Here is a 24860-nt window from a genome sequence, read left to right as displayed (position 1 = left end):
GCATTTTAAATGTTATCTTTGAAATGTATTTCAATGAAGATTGGAGAAATTTATATTTGTTAACTGGGTACGATCCATAAATTTATGTCGGTGTACGTTCAGAATCAATGTATTTTCAGAAATGTTACGTTCATGTGGTGAAGTCTGTGTTCAGAATCCAAATCAGTTTTCAAAAAATACACAAATTTCCTGTTTCAGCAATATCTGAACCCTTGTCAGGAGTAGTACTGAGCAAGAGATGAACAGCAAAAATGTAACTTGTAGTAGGTCAGAATGTTAATTAGAGTGGCCTTTTGATTTGAGCCTGTTCTGCCCATTCAGTATGAGATGGGGAAGGAAGAGGATTGGTTGTGAAAAAAGAAAAGAAAAACAATATAAGTTGAGCCTTGTGTTTGACAGGCTGAGCTAAAGCTTCAGTTGATGGCTCAACGCATCAGTCTCACTCAGATTCATGCTGCACAGATGGAGCTTGTCCGTGACAGTTTAAAAAAGGAAACAGAGGTTGCACATGAAAGACTCCAAGAAAAGCTCACAGCTGCTCATGCTTTGGAAATAAATGAACTTCAAGCACAATTTCAGCAGGATTTACTGAACATTAAAGCATCTCAGAAAGGCAAGTATAACAATAACAATAGTAAATATTGAATTTCCCCCCTTTTGTTTTTAACATTTTCATGATTTCTACTTAAATTAAAGTTGTTTTAACATTAACAATATTGAAGCCACAACTTGCTGTATAAAGGGCTTGTCCCACAGGCGATTTTTTAATGCGACTACAGGCGACTAAGCTGTCGCCACATAATCGCCGGGGTGTCGCCTGAATGGTCTAAGTCGCCCAAAGAGACGTACCTTTTTTCTGGTAGCCGCTGGATTTTGAAATGTTCAAAACTTTTCAGCGACAGTCGGCGCTCGTGGGCTTGATGCCAACGATCATAGCCTGGCGTAGATGCTGTCGCCAGGATGACGTAGGTTGTCGTCAGATGACATAGGTTGTCGCCGGTGCTGACTTCGGTGAATTCCATTGGCGACTACCTATGTCAACCTACATCAACCGGGGACAGGTACCGGCGACGGAATTGTCTTAAGTTGTCTTCATTTGTCGCCGACAGGATCGTACCTTGTCGTAGCTTGTCGCGGGTGGACGTAGGTTGTCATAGGTGTGGTCTTAGGTGGACGTCCTAATGGGTCGCCGGTTGTCGGTAGCTTGACGTCGACTAGGTGGTAGCTTATCGTAGACATTGTCGATGGGGGGTTCAGTCGCCGGTTTCTTGGCGACCTGCTACGACTATACTAGTCGCCGGCAGTCGCCAACAAAATCGCTTAAGTGGGACAGGCCCTTAAGCTTTGTCCATGATTCCGTTCAAGGAGATGCCTATCCCCTCCGATGAAAAGTCTTCAACCTGAAGCATTAATTATTTCTTCTGGCACAGATGCTCCCACACCTGCTGAAAGTTTCTAGTATTTAAAAAAAATGTTTATTGCCTATTTCTTCGATAGAAAATGTACCACCAGAAAAGCGGATCAAATATTGACCTTGCTGATTTAATCCCAATAATTTTTAATTTGATTAATTTGTGAAACACTTTTCCATTTTAGATTAATTGTTGCTGGGTTTCACTTTGATCTAATAGAATGAAGTATATTTTTTAAATCTCATCACCTGCAAATTTGGAGCCAGTGATTTCCTTCTCTATCCAGAAGTACACTTTGATTGTTAATGGAATCCATGGACATGATAGAATAGCAATTAGGAATTGACGATATTTTGAGATAGTTTGAAAAACAAACTAACAAATTTGATTTTTTGAGGAAGTGACTCTCGGGATAAATAGCATTGGAACCAGTTAATATAGCATTTCTGAATTTTCAAAAGTACTGCACAAAAAGTTGTTATGTGGCAGAAACTTATAGGGATGGGTGTATATAGGCAGATAATTAGTTTAAGGACAAAACAGTTGGAAAATTGGACACTTTCGGATAGGCTGTTGGTAGGAGCTTGTACTAGTTCTGGGCACTTAACCATGTAAGATTAATAATATGTAGGATACCCTATTTAAGGGAATAAAATATTAGAAATAAGGGACAATTTTACTGGTTAAAGAAACAAACAGTAAAATAGTACAACAAGCAACTAATCAGGCAAGTGGTATGTTGGCTTTTCTTGAAGTCTTATATTCATAGAGCAAATGAATACAGCACAGAACAGGCCCTTCTGTCCACAATGTCTATGGCGAATATGATGCCATGACCATCACTGATCCGCCTGCACATAACCCATATCTCTCCATTCTTGCATATCCAAAAGTCTTTTAAATGTCACTAACATATAATTTTCAACCACCAGCTCTGGCAGCACATTCCTGGTACCCTGTGTAAAATCCTGCCCCGCACATCACCTTTAAACTTTGACCCTCTTATCTTAAAGCTACTGCAGAAAAGGGAATGACTAAGATGTAAATGCTTCTTGATTATGTTGACTGATTTCCCAAGGTAACGTGAAGTGTGGATGGAGTCGATTGGTAGGCAGTGGGGTGTGGTGGGGTGAAGGCTGGCTTGTGTAATTGACGGGGCAATATCCTGCAATTTCTTGTGGTCTTTGGCAGAGCTCTGCCAAACCAAGTTGTATTGTATCCCGATAGAATGCTTCCTACTGTGCATCTGTAGAAGTTGGTACGAATTGTTGGAGACCTGCTGAATTTCCTAAATCTTTTGAGGAATCCCTGATTGAGGCTAGGTTGCTGGAATTGTGCAACAATATCACTCGCCTTGTCACCAATGTGCTGCACAACACATTTAGCAGCAAAAAAAGACAAACTGCTGGAGTAACTTAGCGGGTCAGGTAGCATCTTGGGGGAACATGAATAGACAATATTTCTGATCGAGGCCCTTCAGGGCGACACTTTGTGTCTTTTTTTGTAACCCAGCATCTGCAATACCTTGTGTCTAAATTTAGCTAAATTTGGTTGACTGCAGAAAAAATATAAAGAAAATGAATAACTTGTTAACTTATAAATAACTCGAATATATAAAAATTATGTGTCTGTGAAGAAGAACAAGGTTGAAACTATTATCTGGGAACATCTCTGACTTTCTGAAAGACAGGTTACCTATGTCCCATAAACCAGGACAAGAAAGCGTGGCTGTATACACTAAGAACTGCAGACAAAGGAATTAAATGTAACATCTCCAAGTTTGCGGATGACACAAAGCTGGGTGGCAGGGTGAGCTGCGAGGAGGATGCTATGAGGCTGCAGGGTGACTTGGATTGGTTGGGTGAGTGGGCAGATGCATGGCAGATGCAATATAATGTGGATAAATGTGAGGTTATCCACTTTGGTGGCAAGAACAAGAAGGCAGATTATTATCTGAATGGTGTCAGATTAGGAAAAGGGGGGTGCAACGAGTCTTGGGTGTCCTTGTACATCAGTTACTGAAAGTAAGCATGCAGGTACAGCAGGCAATAAAGAAAGCAAATGGCATGTTAGCCTTCATTGCTAGGGGATTTGAGTATAGGAACAAAGAGGTCCTACTGCAGTTGTACAGGGCCCTGGTCTGACCACACCTGGAGTATAACTGTGCAGTTTTGGTCTCCCAATTTGAGGAAGGACATTCTTGTGATTGAGAGAGTGCAGCGTAGGTTCACCAGGTTAATTCCAGGGATGGCGGGACTGACATATGATGTAAGAATGGATTGACTGGATTCACTTAAATTTAGAAGGATGAGAGGATATCTTATCTATATTACTAAAAGTCTGATCTTGACCACTTCCTGTTGTTCTGTAAATTGATTTTAGAAAAAACGGTGCCACTTTCGGCTGTGATTTTTGGCCATCTTACTCAGAGTCCCCCTCCGCTGCGCAGGACAAGAGGATTTTTCCCATCGATGAAAAATAAAAGAGTTATTAGTGTTTAAAAAATGTTGAGATTCTCTCTCCTGAAGGCCACGTCCCTTCCGGAGGGACTATAAACCCGGAAGTGTTGAGTGCCTCAGTCAGTCTCTGCAAGATGGGAGAGCGAGAGGGTCACGTCTCTCAGTCTGAGCTGTGAATAACACTGAGCACATGTCTACTAAAACCCAGAAGTGTGGGCGTGGATCAGTCTCTGCCAGATGGAGGAGGGAGAGGTCACGACTCACTGTCTTTAGTGGCCTTGCACCCTGCTTGAAATGGTATGAAACTGCACTTGAATTTGGTGGCCTTGCACCCTGCTTGAAGTGGTATGAAACTGCACTTGAATTTGGTGGCCTTGTACCCTGCTTGAAGTCGTAAGAAACTGCACTAGAATTTGGTGGCCTTGCACCCTGCTTGAAATGGAATTTCAAGGATGGGCCAGCCGTGAGTCAACTGCCAGCCCACCAGGTGAGTGAGTGAGCTGCCAGCACAACAGGCTTGAGTGACTGAGCCGCCAGCCCAAGAATCCATTCGCCCTACAATGTCCATACAAGCCCTCTGGAAACTAGTCCCTTCAGCCCACAGCACGCATGCTAGCGCTCCAGAAAGCCCCCCCCCACTGGCCACCAATATTGGAATTGGTGGAGAGGTGGAATATTGCGTTGGGGGACCAGCCCTCCCGTGTGATGCTGGGACCCAAAGGGTCCCACTTAGTCTAGTAGAAACATAAAATTCTTAAGGGATTGGACAGGCTGGATGCAGGAAAAATGTTCACGATGTTGGGGCAGTCCAGAACCAGGGGTCACAGTGTAAGATTAAGGGGTAGGCCATTTAGGACTGAGATGAGGAAAAACATTTTCACCCAGAGTTGTGGATCTGTGGAATTGTCTGCCACAGAAGGCAGTGGAGGCCAATTCACTGGATGTTTTCAAGAGAGTTAGATATAGCTCTTCGGGCTAATGGAATCAAGGGATATGGGGAAAAAGCAGGAATGGGGTATTGATTTTGGATGATCAGCCATGATCATATTGGATGATAGCTTGTCGGGCCGAATTGCCTACTCCTGCGCCTATTTTCAATGTTTCTATGCTGCTTCACAAAAAAGATTGGCCAAGAAGATTGTTTGTTGCATTTGGTTCACTGCTTTTTAGAGGAGGGAATTTATTGCTCTTGCCTGTCCGGACTGTAATTCCACACTACTGCAATGTGGTTGATTCTTAACTGTCCGGTGGAATGGCCAAAAAATGTTCAGTTTTATAACCAATGGGCATGGGTCATAAACACTGTTCCCTTCAGCTAAATGAGCAGTGATTCATGGTGCTTGAATCTAATCAGTGATTATCGTCTAGGTACTGAAGAATCATCACAAATGCTGATGGAGAGGCTCAGTGAGATGATTTCCGGTGAATGTGTGCAGCTCTCCCAGGTACTAAAATAATTAGATGTTTCTCATTGTCAGAAAATGTGCTGAATCATAAGATAACCCTTTAACGCATTTCTCATATTTTCTCTTGGAATGGAAGGAGGCTGTTAGGCCTATCAAGTCTATGCTGCCTCAAGATATTCCCTCTGTCATTTCCCCACATATCTCCATAACCAATTCTCTTTTATATGCCTATCAATTCTACCTTCCCATCCACAATTCTCCTGTCTTCCACCCACACTTGTAGTAGTCAGTTAACCAGTCAGTCCTACTTTGTGACTCATTAGTGCAGGAGTTCCCAATCTTTTTCGTCCCGTTTACCCCTGGCAACTTTAATAGCACATAACAGTTATTTCACTTATTTATGAACAACTAATGATAAACATGTACCAGAACCAAACATAGTCTGTCAATGAGAAAAAATATGTGCCAATCCAGAATCAACAATTTTACCCCCTGGGTAGGCAAAATTTACCCCCTGGAGTTTACCCCAGGTTGGGAACCCTTGCATTAGTGATTGCTCCATTGAATATTGAAAATTGAATTTGACCGAAAGAATGAAAGATTGTGTTTGAAGTTTCTGCTGCAGTCTTTGATGAACTAAATATTTTTACCCTGGAAAATAAATCTTAAGTACATCTACATTGCATGATAGGTATTAATTTCGGATAAAAGTAATACAATATTCAAGGATTAATTGTCCTAAAAACTAAGATATAATTAACTTTATAATCAAAATGCAGTTTTGATTTTAACTGATGATTGTTGCAGCAGTATCTGGTTGACCTCTTTATGCAGCTGCAATTCTTTTTATGATGGACATGTATGAATGAAGTGTTTTTGTTTGGACAGTCCTTTGCCAGTACACTTGGTGAAGATTATTTGCTAGAAAAGAGGAAGCTCGAGGAAGAATCTGGTGAAGCTTTAACACTGGGAAACACAGACGATACGCAAAAGGAAAATCAGTTAGATAAAGACCATGTTGAAGAAGCAAAAGGTAAGCTACCTTAGGGCAGATTGTCTGATAATTTAGCAGCTATCCAACAGATTAAAACCTACAAAAACAATGAAAGTGACATGAAGTTGAAAATGCAGACGTGAGTATGGAATGTGGGAAGATGAAAGGTTGTTTCTCAAGTTTATGTTAGGCCTCATTATAATGGTGTAGGAGGCCATAAATAGCTGTGTCACATTAGGAGTGGGATGGAGAATCCAAGTGGCTGGCAACTGGAATGCTGAATTATCCCTGCGGATTGAGGGCGGGCACCCAACATTGTGGTTACCTGAGCCACCTTTGGTTTAGTTCATAAGTTATAGGTGTAGAATTAGGCCATTCGACCCATCAAGTCTACTCTGCTATTCAATCATGGCGGATCTCAACCACATAACCCCCGACACCCGTACTAATCAAGAGTCTAATCAATCTCCGCCTTTAAAATATCCATTGACTAGGCCTCCACGGCCTTTCTTGCCAACGAATTCCACAGATTCACCACCCATTGACAAAATAAATTCCTCGTCTTCAAGGTGGAGGAGTTTCACATTGTGAATACCAAATACTTCATGCTATTTTTGGAAGATGTGCAAGTGAGTCATTGCTGCATGTGACTTGACTCTTTCTTAACTATTTGGGTCTCTGATGGTGGGAACAAACGAGTACTGTATAGAGTGCTATATCTTTAGGGATTGTGTGGGAAAGTGTTGTGAGAAAGATTGATGAAGGTGGAAAAGCTGACCAGGGAGTTGTGAAGGGAACAGGCCCTTCAAAATGCTGAAAGGGGAGGGAAATGCATGTGTGGCAGTGGAATGTTACTGACCCTGGTAAAAAGTCTGTAATTCTTAAAGTCGCTGTCTAATCTACCACACAACACAAAACAAAATAAAAACACAGAATGGAACACCATCATTCATTTTAAATGTCATTCCTTTCAGCCATGATCACAATGAATGACAGTGCTGGCTCGAAGGGCCGAATGGCCTCCTCCTGCACCTAATTTTCTATGTTTCTATGTAGGGTTTGTAAATCCTATGATCAAGCAACATTGGTGCATATTTTCAAAGTAGATAACAATATCATGTAAAACCCCAGGTAGACACAAAATGCTGGAGTGTGACAAAATGTGATGTTTCGGGTAGAGACCCTTCTTCAGACTCTCAACCCGAAACGTCACCCACTCCTTCTCTCCAGAGATGCTGCCTGTCCCCCTGAGTTACTCCAGCATTTTGTGTCTACCTTCGATTTAAACCAGCATCTGCAGTTCTTTCCTACTCATGTAAAACCTCATTTGGATGTAAAGAAAGGGAACAAAACCTGAAAATACTGGAAGTTCACAACTTAGTTGATGAACTGGGGTGGGGAACAGAAGTTCATTTTGGTTTTAGACCATCCATTGGATCTTATTTTGGAAGTTTGAAAACATACTGCAGGCTAGATTTGCGGAGTAGATGGAGCCCTTGAGGAAAATCCGTGCTTACCTGTTCTCTTCATTGATGTCACCGGCCCACTTGCATGTGGGCTGTTTCATGTCTGCACCCCTTTGTTAGAGTTCAATAACTTGTGTGAGATTAAGCATTTCAATTGAAAATTTGTGGCCTTCAATAAATGATGGGCAGCAGATTTTCTGCACAGCTGCAGATGTGGACTGTATTTGCACATTTTATTTGCTTAAATCTAATTAATTTGAACTTTGGCTATTTACTGACTGGGAGGAAAAAAAACGGCTTAATTTATCTTTTAATATAAATTTAAAAAACTTAGTTTCTAACAAGACTGCAACACAGTGGAACTATTACATGAATAGTAGGGCAAAAGAATAGGCCATTCAGTCCACGATGTATGTGCCGATCATGGTGCCAAATTAAACTATTCTAACTATACAGTATCTTCCTCCATTACCAGCATATTCATATGCCTATCTGAGAACCTATTAAACATCACAATCTTATCTGCTTCCACAATCACCCTGGCAAGTGTATTCCAGACACCTACCACTCTGCAAATAAAAAACCTGTCCTGTACACCTCCTTTAAAATGTCCTTCAGTGACCTTAAAGCTATGCCATCTGATATTTGACATTTCACCCTGCGAGAAAGATTTCTGACTCTCTATCCTATCTATGCCTCTCATAATTTTATAAACTTCTATCAAGCCTCTCCTGGGCCTCTGATGTTCTGGAGAAAACTATCCAAGTTTGTCCAAACTCTACTTACAGCTAAAACTGTCTGTTCCCCAGGCAGCATCCTGGTAAACCTTTCCTGCACCCTCTCCAAAGCCTCTGCATTCTTCCTGTATTGGGACAACCAGAACTGCACATAATACTCCAAGCGTAGCCAAGCCAACGTTTTATAAAGCTGCAACATGACCTCCTGAGTCTTGCACTCGGTGCCCTAAACAATGACAACAAGCATTCCATATGTCTCAGGTAGGAAGACACTGCAGATGCTGGTTTAAACCATATGTCTTCTTTACCACTCCACACAACTTTATTATTACTTTCAGGTAGTAATGGACTTGGAATGCCAGATTAAAGTCTATATGTCAAATCTCCGCCCATATCTGTAACTGATGTATTCCCCTGCTGTATTCTTTGACAGCTGTCCAAAACTCCACTATTTTTTGTGTTTGCCTATCTACCAGCCTATCTACATTAATATGTATTAAAAACAGTGGAGGTTCCAGCAGAGGTCTTGCAGAACACCATTGGTCACAGAGCTCCAGCCAGAATAACACCCTTCCACCACTAGCCTATGTTTTCTGTGGGTAATCGATATCTGAATGCAAACTACCAAGTCTGTGGATATTGTGCATCTTAATCTTCGGATCGGCCTACCACCTGGGACCTTATCAAATGCCTTAAGGGCCTGTCCCACTTTCACGACTTAATTCAAAACCTCTGCAAATTCAAAGCACCTAAAAAAAAATCAAGATCGTGGTAATCTACGAACTCCTACGACCTTCTGCGACTATGCTCACGAACTCCTACGAGTATGTCTACGAATTCCCATGACTATTTCGATGCCCTCCTAACGAGTAAAAAGTTGCAATTTCTTTCATCCCGACCATTTTTTTTACTCGTGGACATTTTATATCGGGCTGGAAAAAACGTCCCGACTTACCTGATGCCACAAGTACCTACGGCTTGCATAACGGGCCGCTACGATATATCTATGAACTCCTACGGACTCGTTACAAACATTCTACGAGTTTGAATCAAGGGAAAAACACGGGAGAATTCGTGAATAACTCGTGAAAGTGGGACAGGCCCTTTACTAAAATCCATGTACACAATATCCACTGTCCTACCCCCATCAAGCACTTTCGGTGTCACCTCAAGAAACGCATTCAAATTTGTGAAATATAACCTGCCCTGGACAAAGCCTTGCTGACTGTTCCAAATTAACCCATTTTCTTTCAAATATGAATAATCCTATCCATATGAATCCTTCCCTATTAACTTGCCCACAATTGATGTAAAGGTCACCGGCCTATATATTGCTCGATTTTCCTTTGTTCCTCTTTTAAACAAGGAACAAGATTGGCTACTGCTCAGTCTCTGGGCCTTTGCATGTGGCTAGAGAGGACACAAAGATCTTTGTCAAGTCTGCAACAATCTTCTCTCTTGCCTCAATAACCTTGCCTAGATCCCATCAGACCCTGTAGACTTATTACCTAAATGCTCTTCAAAAGACTCAACATCACTTCCTTTTAGATGTCAAAATGCCTCCGCTTACGAGTATACCCACTGATCTCATTATCCTCCATGTCCTTTTCCTTGGCGAATACCAATGGAAAGTACTTTTTTGGTACCTTGCCTAGATCTTCTGACTCCAAACATAAATTCCCTCCTTTATCCTCAAATGGTTCTACCTTCTCCCTCGTTACCCTTTTGTTTTTAATGTATGTATAACATGCTTTGGTATTCTTTGTAATCTGACTTGCCTCTGTAATTTAATGGCAAGTCTTGCCCCCACCTAATTCCCTGCTTGAGCTTTGTCTGGCTTTTTTTCTATTCCTCACAAAGTCCTGTGTGATTTAATCTTTCTAAACCGTACCCATGCTCTCTTTGTGCAGGAAAGAACTGCAGATGCTGGTTTAAATCGAAGGTAGACACAATATGCTGGAGTAACTTAGCGGGACAGGCAGCATTTCTGGAGAGAAGGAATGGGTGACATTTCGTGTTGAGATCCTTCTTCAGACTGATCAGAAGTCTGAAGAAGGGTCTCAATCCGAAACTTCACCCGTTCCTTCTCTCCAGAGATGCTGCCTGTCCCGCTGAGTTACTCCAGCCTTTTGAATCTACCTATGCATTCTTTTCTTCTTTTTAACCAATTTACTACCTCTCTCGTCATCCAAGGTTGCTTTGCTTTCTGTCTTAGTCCCTCCTCCTTACAGGAGTCTGGCCCTGAACTCTAATCAACTCGTCTTTAAATGATTACCTCCCGTTGATCAATTTCTATGAATATTAAAAGCAAAAAGATGATATTTCCAAACACTGCAGTCAACCAATCATATCAATTCCCTGTACAACGTTATTTAGGTCAGGCTCAGGAAATGAACATCTGAGCAAGACAATCAAGGTATTGCAATCAAAATATCTGTATCCCTAATGCCCCTGTTCCACTTAGGAAACCTGAACGGAAACCTCTGGAGACTTTGCGCCCCACCCAAGGTTTCCGTGCGGTTCCCGGAGGTTGCATGTGGTTGCCGGAGGTTGCAGGTAGTGGAAGCAGGTAGGGAGTCTGACAAAAACCTCCGGGAACCGCACGGAAACCTTGGGTGGGACGCAATGTCTCCAGAGGTTTCCGTTCAGGTTTCCGTCCAGGTTTCCTAAGTGGGACGGGCATAAGCTTTCCTCTCCTCTGAAATTATAGATTTTACTTTCTTCAAGAAATGAGATTAATCCGATCTTTTCTGGTTTTGTGATGGTGGCTGTTCTGTATGAAAAAATGATGCTATCATCTAAGATGAGCCATTTGCCAGTGAACATTCCCTGTACTTTTAATTGCTTTTGAAAAGTTAGTAATTATGATCTAATCACCACAGATGGAGAGGTGTTCATACTGACAATTGACTCCAAGGATGTAACATGTAGTAAATTAAGGACAGAGCCATAGACTGTTATAATACAATGAAGAGCCAGTTTATAGCCATGATGGTTTTCTACATGTGAACTGTTTAGCCAATTCCACTTGTTTTACTTTCAGAGTTTTCCCCTAAATCTTCATCTGTAGCACAATGGAATTCAGGAATTATTTATCTTTTTAAACAAACGTCAATGACCAAAGTTTTACTGTTGATTATGAATCACATTTTGTTTAAGAATATTCTTATTAAAAAAATCAGCTATTAAGCGAGTTCGGTATTCTGACTGCACATGCCCAGGTCATAGGTCACTGGAGATAAACATTCTCGGCAGCTGAGCTGGTGTGTGTATACAGACCTGCGTTTCATCCATAGTCAGGATCGAACCGGGTCTCTGGGGCTGCAAGCGCTGTTGAATTGCTATTGGAGTTAGCGACACTAGTTCTCCCTTCTCCACTGGTCCATGCATAAATCTCAGCAGTGACAATCTAATGAATCACGGTCTGGTTCCCCTCAGCCTGGGTGTATGGGTTCCATTCTCACTCTGGCTGCCCTCCCGGGTTATACAGGATTATTATACAGGGGCGAACCACGCACCCCTCTCCTGCATAACCCCAGGAGGCAGATTTGTGAACGGAATCTCACTACCGTCACCGTCCCCTCCCGAGTGTCCCATCCCTGTCCGTGGGCGGCCGGAGATGTTAGTGACCCTGGACTGATGGGACACCAGCCCGGAGCAGTGGCGGTCCCAGGCTTATAGCCAAGTCAAGTCAAATCAACTTTATTTGCCACATACACATACAAGATGTGCAGTGAAATGAAAATGACAATGCCTGCGGATGGTAGGGACTTTTTTAAATTTGATGTATTAAAATCATGTTTTAGTGCATTGTAGAAGTATGATTTCAATGTTTTCTGTTTGAAGTATTTTTAAGATAATGTAGGGCCTACACGAGTGATAGGAGCAAGTGATTATTATTTTTGACCCGAAACGATACGTCACCCATTGATTTTCTCCAGAGATGCTGCCTTACTGAGTTACTCCAGCAACCCCTGGGTTCCGCGGCCCATGGTAACTCAGCGGGTCAGGCAACATCTCTGTAGAAGGGTCTCGACACGAAACGTCACCTATTTCTGTTCTCCAAAGAAACCAGCATCTGCAGTTCCTTCCTACAGATGCTGCCTGGACGCAGGTAAAGGCTAGGCGGCGGGGAGAGGGATGGGGCGAGAGGAACTCGCTGTCGCGGCTTCACTGCAGGTCCCAGACACCCCGTCTCCGCAAGAACTCCCCGGGGCTAGGACAATCCCTCCATCCCCCACCCCCGCCCCGGACAGGAGGGAGGGACTGGGGGACATTGCCCACCTCTTAAAGGGCTCTTAAAGATAACGGAGTCAGGGGATATGGGGAGAAGGCAGGAACGGGGTACTGATTGAGGATGATCAGCCATGATCACATTGAATGGCGGTGCTGGCTCGAAGGGCTGAATGGCCTACTCCTGCACCTTTTGTCTATTGTCTATTGTCTCTGCAACCAACGTGCAAACCCCGGCACTCCCCAAGGAATATTAAACTAAACATATCTGTGAGCAAAACACAAACACACATGTCTTTCACCCCTCCTTCTCTCTCCCCCACCTCTCACCGTCTCTCCGCCGGTCCAGTCTCTTCCCCTGTCTCCCACTCGCATTTGCCCCCTCTCTCTCGCTCTTACACCCCACTCTCCTGCTACCTGGCACCCCCATTCGCTTTTTTTTCCTTGAATGACCTTTGACAAATCCCATGATTCCTTGCGTTATCCGGAATACCGAACTCGCTTATTCAGGATTAAAACATCTTCAGCCTGTGCTGAGGAAACTACATTGTGTTTGGTGCAATTGTCACAACAATCAAAGAAGCAACGGAACAGTAATGAGAAATAGGGTGTCATGATAGGGGAGAATAAGTGTTCGGCATGGACTAGAAGGGCCGAGATGGCCTGTTTCCGTGCTGTAATTGTTATATGGTTATATGATTAAGAAGTGGATTTCTGAGGCAGACTGATATGAGCTACTTTATTGTAAATTATTGATTACATTTTAAACGCAATTTTTTTTTTTTTTTTTAACTTACCCAATTTACATATTTATCCCATTGTTGGCCTGAAAATAAGATATCCCGATCTTTTATGTTTTGGCATTCAGGAATGCAAACAAATCTAGAGAGACTTAAAAAATATCTCTTTGAGGAATATAATCGGCTGGTAGCTCTTCAAACACAATTAACTGATGATTTCCAAAAGGTAAGCAAAACAATTCATTCTATCCAAGTGTGATATTACTTTTTAGGGAAATGCTGATAAATTGTATTTCTTTATGCTGTGTTTGTTTAAAAGAACTTTGTTAACCATGGCTCAGTTGTTAGCACATTTATCTGATTTAGAAGATAGTAGTTTCAAGTGCTAGTTTGGAGTATTGAGTGCATTACGTAACTTGGGCATGCTGCACTGCTGAGCTTCCAGCAACTGGATAAAATGTTAAATTATCTAATCTGACATGTAAGGTGGATTTCAAAGATCCTTTAGCATTTCCTTCACAAAGAATAAGAATGCAATCTCTGATGCCCTAGACTATAGTTCAAGTTCAAGTTACATTTATTGTCACATGCGCCAATTGGTACAATGAGATTTGAGTTACCATACAGTCATACGAATAAAAAGAACACAAAACACAATAGTGTTTAAACATAAACATCTCCACACAGGGAATCAACGTTCCCGCTGTGAGGGAAGGCTGTAAAGTTCAGTCATCTTCCACATTATTAATCCGTGGTCGGTGCCTTTGAGCCCTCCGCAGTCGCCGCTACGGACAGCCCGATGTTCAGGCCCTCTGGCCGGGATGATCAGAATTCCGACGTCGAAACAAAAGAACACTCAGTGGCTTGGAGTTTCCGAATCGTCCGCTTCCTACCGGAGACCACGGCTCCCGAAGTCCACAGGCCGAGCTGGACGGAGCTCCAACACTGGTGACCCCCGGCAAGGGGTCCCAGGACTCCGTAATGTTACAGTCTGCGGCTAGAAGCTCCGCAAACCACAGCTCCACGATGTTAAAGCAGCTGGCCCAACACTCCGAAGCCTCAACACGGCGATCCCCGGTATGGCATCACCCGCTCCGTGATGATAATTCAGTGCTGCGCCACTGCTGAAGCTCCGGCAGGAAAGGCCTCGCCAATCCAGTTGGTAGGCCGCGAGGGGAGGGGGGGGGCAAAGATGCGACGGAGAAAATACGCTTCCTCGACCAGAAAGTGTCTGGAAACGGTTTCCCCCTTGCCCTCCCCACCTCCCCCACATAAAAAAAGACTAAGAAACCTTCAAAAACATACTTTAACAGACTAAATATAACAAAAAGGGTGAAAGACCGGACACTGCTGACTTCATGGCAACAAATGTTCTATTTGTTCATTGCAGTTTGTAGGATCAAGATGTTCAGTAATTCATTTCATATAATACAGGAGTGACTGCATATCAATTTACTTAATTCGCTGTGAAGCTTTATGGATATCTTGATCACAAAATAACTTTTTTTGCGATCGAGTTAAACATGAACGATTTTAACAGACTGAGGTTCAAGTTTTGATTGCGATATCTTTTAAACATTTTATTACAATATTTGGACACCATATGTAAAGCTAAAATACATATTATTTTGTAAAGTGAAAGCCTCATTTTGTTTCCTAACCTTGCTTGTAATTTCAGATTGAAGATCGCCAAGCTGCATACCTACATTTGAAATTTCAAATGGAAGAAGAAAATGTTGGATTGCGTATGCAGATAGAAAGCTCACATGCCAGTTCTCAAGACCTTAATGGTGAACCTTAAACATTACTTTATCACCTGAACCATTTTCATCATGCTAATATGGCAAACCATAATTTTCAAGGGTAGATTAAAATAACAAATACATGGGAAACAAGTCCACTAAAAACGTATGGATAATGTGGATAAATGTGAGGTTATCCACTTTGGTGGCAAAAACAGGAAAGTAGACTATTATCTGAATGGTGGCTGATTAGGAAAAGGGGAGATGCAACGAGATCTGGGTGTCATGGTACACCAGTCATTGAAAGTAGGCATGCAGGTGCAGCAGGCAGTGAAGAAAGCGAATGGTATGTTAGCATTCATAGCAAAAGGATTTAAGTATAGGAGCAGGGAGGTTCTACTGCAGTCATACAGGGTCTTGGTGAGACCACACCTGGAGTATTGCGTACAGTTTTCGCCTCCTAATCTGAGGAAAGACATTCTTGCCATAGAGGGAGTACAGAGAAGGTTCACCAGACTGATTCCTGGGATGTCAGGACTTTCATATGAAGAAAGACTGGATAGACTCGGCTTGTACTCGCTAGAATTTAGAAGATTGAGGGGGGATCTTATAGAAACTTACAAAATTCTTAAGGGGTTGGACAGGCTAGATTCAGGAAGATTCTTCCCGATGTTGGGGAAGTCCAGAACAAAGGGTCACAGATAAGGGGGAAATCTTTTAGGACCGAGATGAGAAAAACATTTTTCACACAGAGAGTGGTGAATCTCTGGAATTCTCTGCCACAGAAGGTAGTTGAGGCCAGTTCATTGGCTATATTTAAGAGGGAGTTAGATGTGGCCCTTGTGGCTAAAGGGATCAGGGGGTATGGAGAGAAGGCAGGTACAGGATACTGAGTTGGATGATCAGCCATGATCATATTGAATGGCGGTGCAGGCTCGAAGGGCCGAATGGCCTACTCCTGCATCTATTCTCTATGTTTCTATGTATTTCATAATTTCAATAAAGATATGGAATACTAACAATTTGCATATCTATCTGCTGCTTAGATCTTAAGGAACAGTTAAGAATCCGGTCAGCTCGGCTTGAAGAGATCGTAAAACTAAAGCAGGAATTTTGCCTACAGAAGGCGGAGTTGCAAGAGCAACATGCAGAAGAAATAAAAAGTTTGAAGACTACCTATGAACAGCAATATCAAGAGATGGAGGCAAAATATACAGGAGAAAACATCAGTCTACAGCAAAAACTACAGAAGATGACTGGCTTTGTCTCACAGTCCAGGTATGAATAAGTTGATTCAACCTCCAGTTGGAATCGAGGCATCTTGCATGTTTTCGGGACATTATAGCTCCTGCTCATAATTGTGTCGGCCGTGGTTCACTTGATGGCACTGTTCCCACAGAATGAGAACGTGTTCAAGAAGGAACTGCAGATGCTGGAAAATCAAAGGTAGACAAAATTGCTGGAGAAATTCAGCGGGTGCGGCAGCATCTATGGAGCAAAGGAAATAGGCAACGTTTCGGACCGAAACCCTTCTTCAGACAGAAGAAGGGTTTCGGCCCGAAACTATTAGCGGGATGCTGTACTATCAGAAATACCTTATTTCAGATGAGATGTTGAGGCAGAGACTTGTCTGCTTTCTCATTTGCACTTTATGGAAGAATGGAGTGATGGTGGGAGTGGAGTGAAGGATGGGTGGGTAGGTGCCATCTCTTCAAAATAATGCCACGTGGAACCTTCATCCACAGGTAAAGGTGAAGCCTTTTTTGTAGAGTAATTACCTAATGGACAGTTTATGGAAGAGTTAGGTTCAGCCTTTGCCATTTTTTGAGGATTTAGCATCTTTTAACCAGTAGTTCTCTACAGTCTGCAACAACTGAATTTCCAAACCGCCTCTGACATAGTTTGGCAAAAAAGTTGAAACAATGGAAATTCAGTGAGAAAGAGATAATATTTGAACAGTGAAATAAAACGGACTGAATTTTGTTTTTAACAGTCTCAAGGATATTGGACAATTGGGGCTCCTGGCACTTGGGACATTCCTTTTCACTGTGCAGTGTAAAATATTGAGTAATATATTTCAAATCACTGAGTTCAAACTAGAAGAAGTCATTATAAACATTTTTATTTCTCAAATCAGATTGCACCTGCTGTTCAATTCTGATTATTGGGAAAAGGTGGTGTGGAACACTGACAAAGTGGAGATCAGTTGTAATGTATACCCTAAAGGGCCTGTCCCACTTGGACGTCATTTGTGTGTCTTTTACGCGACATCATTTACGGGTCAAGTGGTGACGTTGGCAGTGTCACGCGGTCGTGTGCGGCGCCCCAAGATTTTGGGATTCACAAAATCTTTGCGCGCCACCTTATGAAAACATTATCCTATCTTTTACTAAAGTCATCCCTCATCGTGTTTGCAGTGCTACCTTTGGATATACTTTCAACAAATCTGGCAGTTCATAACTTCCATATGGGCCATCAGTTGTAGCAGAAGTGAACAGTACTGCAGTATGTAATCCATGGCCTGTCATATTCTAAACTGTAATTGCAGTCGAGCCGGGGGAATCTATATCGGTTGAATCAGTACTGAAGGATTTACTGGGGGCTGAACCAAGTGCACTTAGAAAGGACATGAATACCTGATGATGCTGCAACACAGGACTACATGCCTGCTCGTCTGCATCAATAGCAAATTGCAATAAATAAGGCTAAGTGATCCCACAGCCAGTGGATAAAATCAATAGACTTGCCGTCCTGCCTTTCAAGGAATGAATTTAAAAGGCAATCAGTGACCAATGTGAGAAGGAGGCTCCATGGCCATCTTCAACGACAGCGGACTTCAATATAATACCCTCGATTTTAACCCACATGTTCAGGCAGAACTGCCAAGTGAAAGATCCATCTTTGTTTCCTTCTGAAATCCCCATTATCATAGGGGCCAGGAGATGCACAATCAGGATTATGGAAGTCCGGGGTGCCCTCCCCACATCCCAATAGTATAAATGCTCATTTTTTAATTATTTAGTTCAATATACATTGACTAATTTAATTATTCTTGTAACATATCATTCCATCTCACAGCTATGTTTGTTCCTTGAGTCAATGTTGCCTTTTAAATCCCCTCTCTTTCTCACCTGAAAATCTTGTAACCAGTAATGTTAAGCTGCTACTACTGACCATTTTAAGCCATGTTTATCAGAAATCCTTCTGTTTTCAGCTATAGTTTTCTGCCTTCTAAATATTTACTTCCTGCTAAACACAACCAAACCCTCCCCAACATCCATAGCAACCTGCCTGTGAGGTTATTGGTTTCATCTTATAGAAACATAGACATAGAAACATAGAAAATAGGTGCAGGAGTAGGCCATTCGGCCTTTCGAGCCTGCACCGCCATTCAATGTGATCATGGCTGATCATCCAACTCAGTTATCATGTTAGGGTACAACCATTCGGACCTGTATATGCCCCATCTTCCCCACAACTGGCCCCAATGACCAAAACATTGAGTGTTTAGCATAATCTCTGATCAAATATCATCTATGTGTACTATCCTCCTCTTTCTGTGCTCAAAAGTGCAAGACACTGGGGGTAATCTGGATTGCTACTTCTGAAATCCGACAAAATGTTGGCTTCGCTCTTTAAAATATGCTTTTTAAATGAAGAAATATTGTGAAGGCCGATCCATGTTTGCAGGTTTGTGTCTCCACCTTCAGGACATTAATAAGCACTACTACTGCAAAACAACATTTTTGCATTTGCATGAGCCATTTGAATGTAGTAAAACATCTTGAGGTACTTTGTGGTGGTATAATCACACCCCAAATAGTTCCCCACAGATTAAATATATTTACAAGGTATGGCAGAATGTTTAAAGGGAGAATGAAGCTGATGAAGCATAGGTTTCTACTGCAAGTATGCTTGACTTCATTCAGATTAGTTTATTTGGTTATTTTCTTCAACCTCTCATTTAGGACAGGAATAAATGCACCTGCTGAGCCTGTGATGGGACGTTCTGCTGTTGAGGTGGAAAAACAAAGAATGGAGGAATACAAGGTAAAGGATACGATGTGCTAAAGTACATGACCGTGTAAAATAAAACTCTTAAAATTGAATATTATACATCCATTAGAGTTTTTGTGTAAGGGAGATTACAGCTTTTTGTGTCTATCCTCAGCATTACATCCCTGTTATTGTATACAAGCTCTCTTGAAATAAATGCTAGCATTGAGTTTGCTTTCTTTACTACTGATTCGACTTGCAGGTTAACTTTTTGGGAATCTTGCACCAGCACTCCCAAGTCCCTTTGCACCTACGGGTTCTGGATTCTCTTCCCATTTAGAAAATAGTCTACGCCTTTATTCTTACTACCAAAATGCATGACGCCACACTTTGCTAGACTATATTCCATCTGCCACTTCTCTGCCCACTCTCCCAATCTGTCCATGTCCTTCCGCAGAGTCCCTGCTTTCTCAACACTACCTGCCCTTCCACCTATTTTCGTATCATCCACAAACTTAGCTACAAAGCCTTCAATCCCCTCTTCCAAATCATTAATATACAACGTGAGGAGTAACGGCCCCAGCATCGACCCCTGCGGTACTCCGCTAGTCACTGGCAGCCAACCAGAAAAAGCCCCCTTTATTGCCACTATGTCTTCTACCATCCAGCCAACCTGCTATCCATGCTATTATCTGCCTTTTGATACCGTGGGCTCTTATCTTCCTTAGCAGCCTCACGTGTGGTACCTTATCAAAGGCTTTCTGAAAATCCAAGTAAATAACATCTACTGACTCTCCTTTGTCAGTCCTGCTATTTACTTCTTCAAAAAATTCCAACAAATTTGTCAAGCAAGACCTCTCCTTCACAAAGCCATGCTGACTTCGGCCTATTTTATCATGAACTTCTAAACACTCCGTAAACTCATCCTTTATAATGGACTCTAAAATCTTACCAACCACCGAAGTCTGACTAACCGGCCTATAGTTCCCACTATTCTACTTTGCTCCCTTCTTGTGCAATGGGGTAATATTCACAATTCTCCAATCATCTGGGACCTCTCCTGTCTCTAGTGATTCTTGAACTATCACTGTCAATGCCTCCACAATCTCTAAAGCCACCTCTTTCAGAACCCTAGGATGCAGTCCATCTGGTCCAGGTGACATCCATCTTCAGCCTTTTCAGCTTCCCAAGCACTTTATCTCTAGTAATAGCCTTTTCACTAACTTCCAACCCTGACTCTTGAATTTCAGGCACATTGCTTGTGTCTTCCACTGTGAAGACTGATGCAAAAATATTATTCAACTCCTCTGCCATTTTTTATTCCCCATTATCACTTCTCCTGCATCATTCTCCAGCGACTCAACTTCCACTCTTGCCTCTTTCTTACTCTTTATATAACTGAAGAAACACTTGATATCCTCTTTTATATTGTTGGCTAGCTTGCCTTCGTATTTCATCTTTTCTCCCCGTATTGTATTTTTAGTTACCTTATGTTGTTCTTTAAAAGCTTCCCAATCCTGTGGCTTTGCACTAATCTTTGCTGTGTTATATGCCTTCTCTTTTAGTTTTATACTGAACTTGACTTCCCATGGTCGCCTCTTACTCCCGCTAGAATCTTTCTTCCTCTTTGGAATAAAAAGATCCTGCATCTTCTGGATTATTCCCAGAAATTCCTGCCATTGCTGTTCCACCGTCACCCCTGCTAGGGTCCCTTTCCAGTCAACTTTGGCCAGCTCGTCTCTTATGCCTCTGTTGTTCCCTTTGCTCAGCTACAATCCGACACATCCGATTTCACCTTCTCCCTCTCAAAATGCAGATTAAAACTTATTATCTTGTGGTCACTACCTCCTAATGGTTCCTTTACCTTGAGTTCCCTTATCAAATCCAGTTCATTACATGGATTCATTGCATTTGGTTCGATTACATTTCTTTGGGAAGTTGTTCTTAATGAATTTTAATCATACCTGTTATATTGGTGATAAAATAAATTTTATGGTCATGGCTGGATGCTAATCATTTCTCCTGATGCTGTTGAATATTTTGAGTATTGTTGGATCTGCATTGTTCAGATAAGTCAATACTTTTTGCAGTATATTCCTGAAATGAATCTCACAGTAGAAGGTAAGGTTTGGGAAATCAGAAGGGGTGTTGCTTGTTCCAGAGGAAGTCTACCCACCAACCTGGTTTTATCATCACGCCGGTTATGTGGCTGTTCCACGTAATTTGCTAATTCTTCTCCCTATTTTCTCTACTTTTACCTCCTCTTAAATATTCATAAATGTATTCACTCTTAATTTGTTTACATATCATTAATTTAAGCCAGATAGATAGATGAGGACTGATGTCCTTGACAGAATCTTTGACATTTGGCTAACACTCTGTTATTGCTGGAGAAATCCCAATTATTCTGTTCTCCCATTCAATTGCAAAGCATCCTACATCTCATTCCAGAGTTCTCAGATTTGGCCAAAAAATATTCATTAGCATATTTTTGGACCTTTTCCTTTCTGATCAATTGCTTTTTAGATTTATTCTTTATCGGAAAGCAAAATATAGCCTAAACTTTGCAAATTAGCACTAGGTTTACTCTTCCCTCATTGGCCATGCTTATTAACAATATCACACCCCAGTTGGAATCAGCTGGGAAATGCCAGCATTGTTGAACTGTTAGCATTTCTTAGACTAAGTACCATCAAGTTTGGGATTCCTGTGCAAATTCAGAATTTGCCAGCAACTATTTCCCCAAATGTGTCCTAACTTGAACTACCCATGGGTGACTTCCCAGAGAGCATAAGCATGTTACAATTCCTCACTGTAGATGAGTTCATTCATTTAAATTAAAATATAGTTCCTACTACAGGATCAGAGGCTAGATCCTCAAATGTTATGATATTGATCTGCACACTGAACCTGCACAAGAAACAGCATAGAGTTTGCTGTGTTCTGACCTGTCCAAATTGATAGTTTATGTTCCACAAAGGCCACTGCACAGGTCCTTCTAATTTTAAATTAGCCCTTTTGATATTACGTCAGCACTGGCCTTTTTGCAAAAGATTTACTGGTGCCACAGTATGAAGCACTTTCTTTTTTTAGCAATTAGTATTAGAATAAAATTTGTATCAAAATTCAATTATGGATATGCTCCAATTGCTGAACTGTAATCTTTTTTTACTGAATAATAACTCTCGGTCAGTTTTAGAAGAGTACCTCGTAGTCCTGTGTTTATAATCTATGCTAGCATTGAATTTAGTTCATACAAAGAATGCCAACCATAGACCTAAAAGTGCATAATGCATATTTTTCCTAGGCTGAGTCAAAAGCGGACAGTATTCAGGAGCAACAATGGCACATGAATCACCCAAGCCTTTTACAACAGGAACCAAATTTGAAAAAGGCATTGCATGGTTTGGAAGAGCATTGCCATCAAAATCAAAAACAAATGGAATCTATAGTAACACATTACAGTCTGGAGAGGAAAGTGGTTGGTGAGTCGGCTGACCTTGCTGGAGGGGAGCCTAATACAAGTGTTCAAAGTTTGAATGAAATCCTTTCAAAAGTTGCTTTGGAAGTGACTGAAGAGCAAAATAGGGAACTTGCTGAATCTGTACATCATCTGCAACAGCAATATGAAGAACGGTTGCAGGAAGAAATTGCCAAGGTATGCTGGTGTCATTTAAGGCTAAGCGTAACAAGGATACTTATAACTGTAAACCACCATTTTCAGTAAATTCAAATGCATGACAATACAGCCATAGTTCTCTCCCAAATAACAATTTGCTAATACTGCACTTCGAGACTTTTGTCAATAATATTATAGTGTAATGTAATATAATGGCTGTAAAAATAATATAGGCTTCGAAGTTATTAAAATGTTGGCATCAATGTACTTTATTTAACGTATCAATAAGTGTTTGTCCTTGTTTAATTTCTTTATAGGTAATTGTACAGATGTCTGTACAGTTTGCTCAGCAAACTGAGATGGCTAGGGTGAGTAGGGATGAGCAAGATAAATCTAATACATGTAGAGTAACTGAAGAATCGCAGACAGAAATGGAACCTATTCCAAAACAAGATCTCCAGTTTGATACAGAGAGAAACAAAATGGAAGAATTGTTTTCAGAAGAAAAAGGGGAGTTCCAGAGAGAACTTACACAGAAGAATACAGAAGCTCTTTCTGTTGAAAGGCAAATGCAAAATGTCAAAATTGTGTATAAATTAGGGACACATGATGTGATTTCAGAAGCTGATTTGCAAGAGGAATTTTTGAATGCTGAACAAGAACTGTTTAGCGATTTTTGTGCGACAGGTAACTCCAACCTGAAAGAAATGAGCTTGCAATGTAAAATGGAAATAAATGAATTCGAGAACCAAGAACTTGCACAGGTGAGATCCAGCTTTACAGAAATAATAACTTACATTTGTGTAATAGCACATACCTGATTGTCTTGGACCTTAAAACATAGTTTAAACCCTAACTTCAGAAACTGTTATTACATAAACTGAATTAGTGTCAGAATCCTTTCCATATATCTGGGAATGACTTGTTATACAGATTAATCAATGAGGTGCCTTTACACTTCAGATACAAGCAAGGACAATGCTGCAATGAACCTACATTTGTTTAAATTGGACTTTCGTCAATTGCAAACATACAGTTGGAAGCAGGCTCCTTATGTCTGGTCTATGATAGTTAATGAGATCATGACTGATCTGATTTTTCTTTAACCTCAATTCTGCATTTCCACCTAACTGTGGTTAGCATTCATCCCGTTTAAATATCTATATCTTTCTTACAAATATTCAAGGCCTCTTTTTCCACCATCTTTTGAGGAAGAATGTTCCAAACAGTGTCAGCCCTCTCAGAGAAAGAAATATTGCTCAATCTCTGTCTAAAATAGGTGATCTCTTATGTTTAAACAATGATCTCCAGTTTTACATTCTCCCACAACAGGAAACGTCCTCCACGCTGCACCTCCTCTAGTTTTGATAGTTCTCTCTCTTATTTTCCAGCACATACAAGCCCAGTTTGGCCTATTAATAATTGAATTACTTCCAATGCATGAATATCATTTTAAAAATTCTATAAAATATTTAGGTAACAAAAGATTAAAATGTTATTTTAAAAAAAGTACAAATGCAGCAGAATGGCTGAATTTCACAATGGAATGTCTGAATGAAATCATATACTGAACAATGCAGCAAAAGTTGCAGCTTAACCATTTCCCAAATTTTCTGTATTAGGAGAGACTAGAAGACCTGAGACAGGAGCTTGTTCGACAAGATCAGGAGTATCAGCAATCATTAGAAGCTTTACGACAATTGCATGCACAACAATTGGAGAGGCTGCAAGATGATCAGGAACAATTGTTGGCTGAAATGGAAAGATTAAAAGGGCAGCTTCAAGAGGTAAGAACTCTACATGACATGTACCTAATTCATGCACATGAAAATGGGCACTCGTATCTCAAAAAGATGTGCAGTGATGAGTGTTAAAATGAAATGCTGGAAATCTTAATGATTTGGTTTAATTAAACCGATTAAAATGAAAGTAGTCAGGTAAATTATAAAATTGAAGGTTTTCTTTTCCTCCCTTTATATTGGGGTAGAAAGGGGTGACGAAACACGGTGATTTCCAGCGCCTGCAATTTTTTTTTTTTGATAACAATAAGTCAGTA

At 41.3% G+C, this 24860-nt stretch overlaps 1 protein-coding gene across 9 annotated transcripts in view; it reads left to right on the top strand.

Moving 5' to 3' along the window:
- The window catches only part of akap9 (A-kinase anchoring protein 9), a 198149-nt gene that overhangs the window by 50434 nt on the left and 122855 nt on the right, over positions 1-24860 (top strand). For all 9 annotated transcript variants that reach the window (XM_033012551.1, XM_033012504.1, XM_033012544.1 and 6 more), the window contains 10 exons: positions 400-613; positions 5240-5316; positions 6166-6310; positions 13576-13673; positions 15126-15237; positions 16236-16467; positions 19158-19239; positions 22493-22843; positions 23122-23568; positions 24427-24591. In XM_033012551.1, coding sequence (XP_032868442.1) covers positions 400-613; positions 5240-5316; positions 6166-6310; positions 13576-13673; positions 15126-15237; positions 16236-16467; positions 19158-19239; positions 22493-22843; positions 23122-23568; positions 24427-24591 — 1923 coding nt within the window. The remainder of the gene's footprint in view (positions 1-399; positions 614-5239; positions 5317-6165; positions 6311-13575; positions 13674-15125; positions 15238-16235; positions 16468-19157; positions 19240-22492; positions 22844-23121; positions 23569-24426; positions 24592-24860) is intronic.

Source organism: Amblyraja radiata, chromosome 2 (genome assembly GCF_010909765.2).
Source record: "Amblyraja radiata isolate CabotCenter1 chromosome 2, sAmbRad1.1.pri, whole genome shotgun sequence".
Classification (NCBI taxonomy): Eukaryota; Metazoa; Chordata; class Chondrichthyes; order Rajiformes; family Rajidae; genus Amblyraja; species Amblyraja radiata.
Note: the sequence above shows the minus strand (reverse complement) of the source record. Positions and strands in the feature narration are given on the sequence as shown.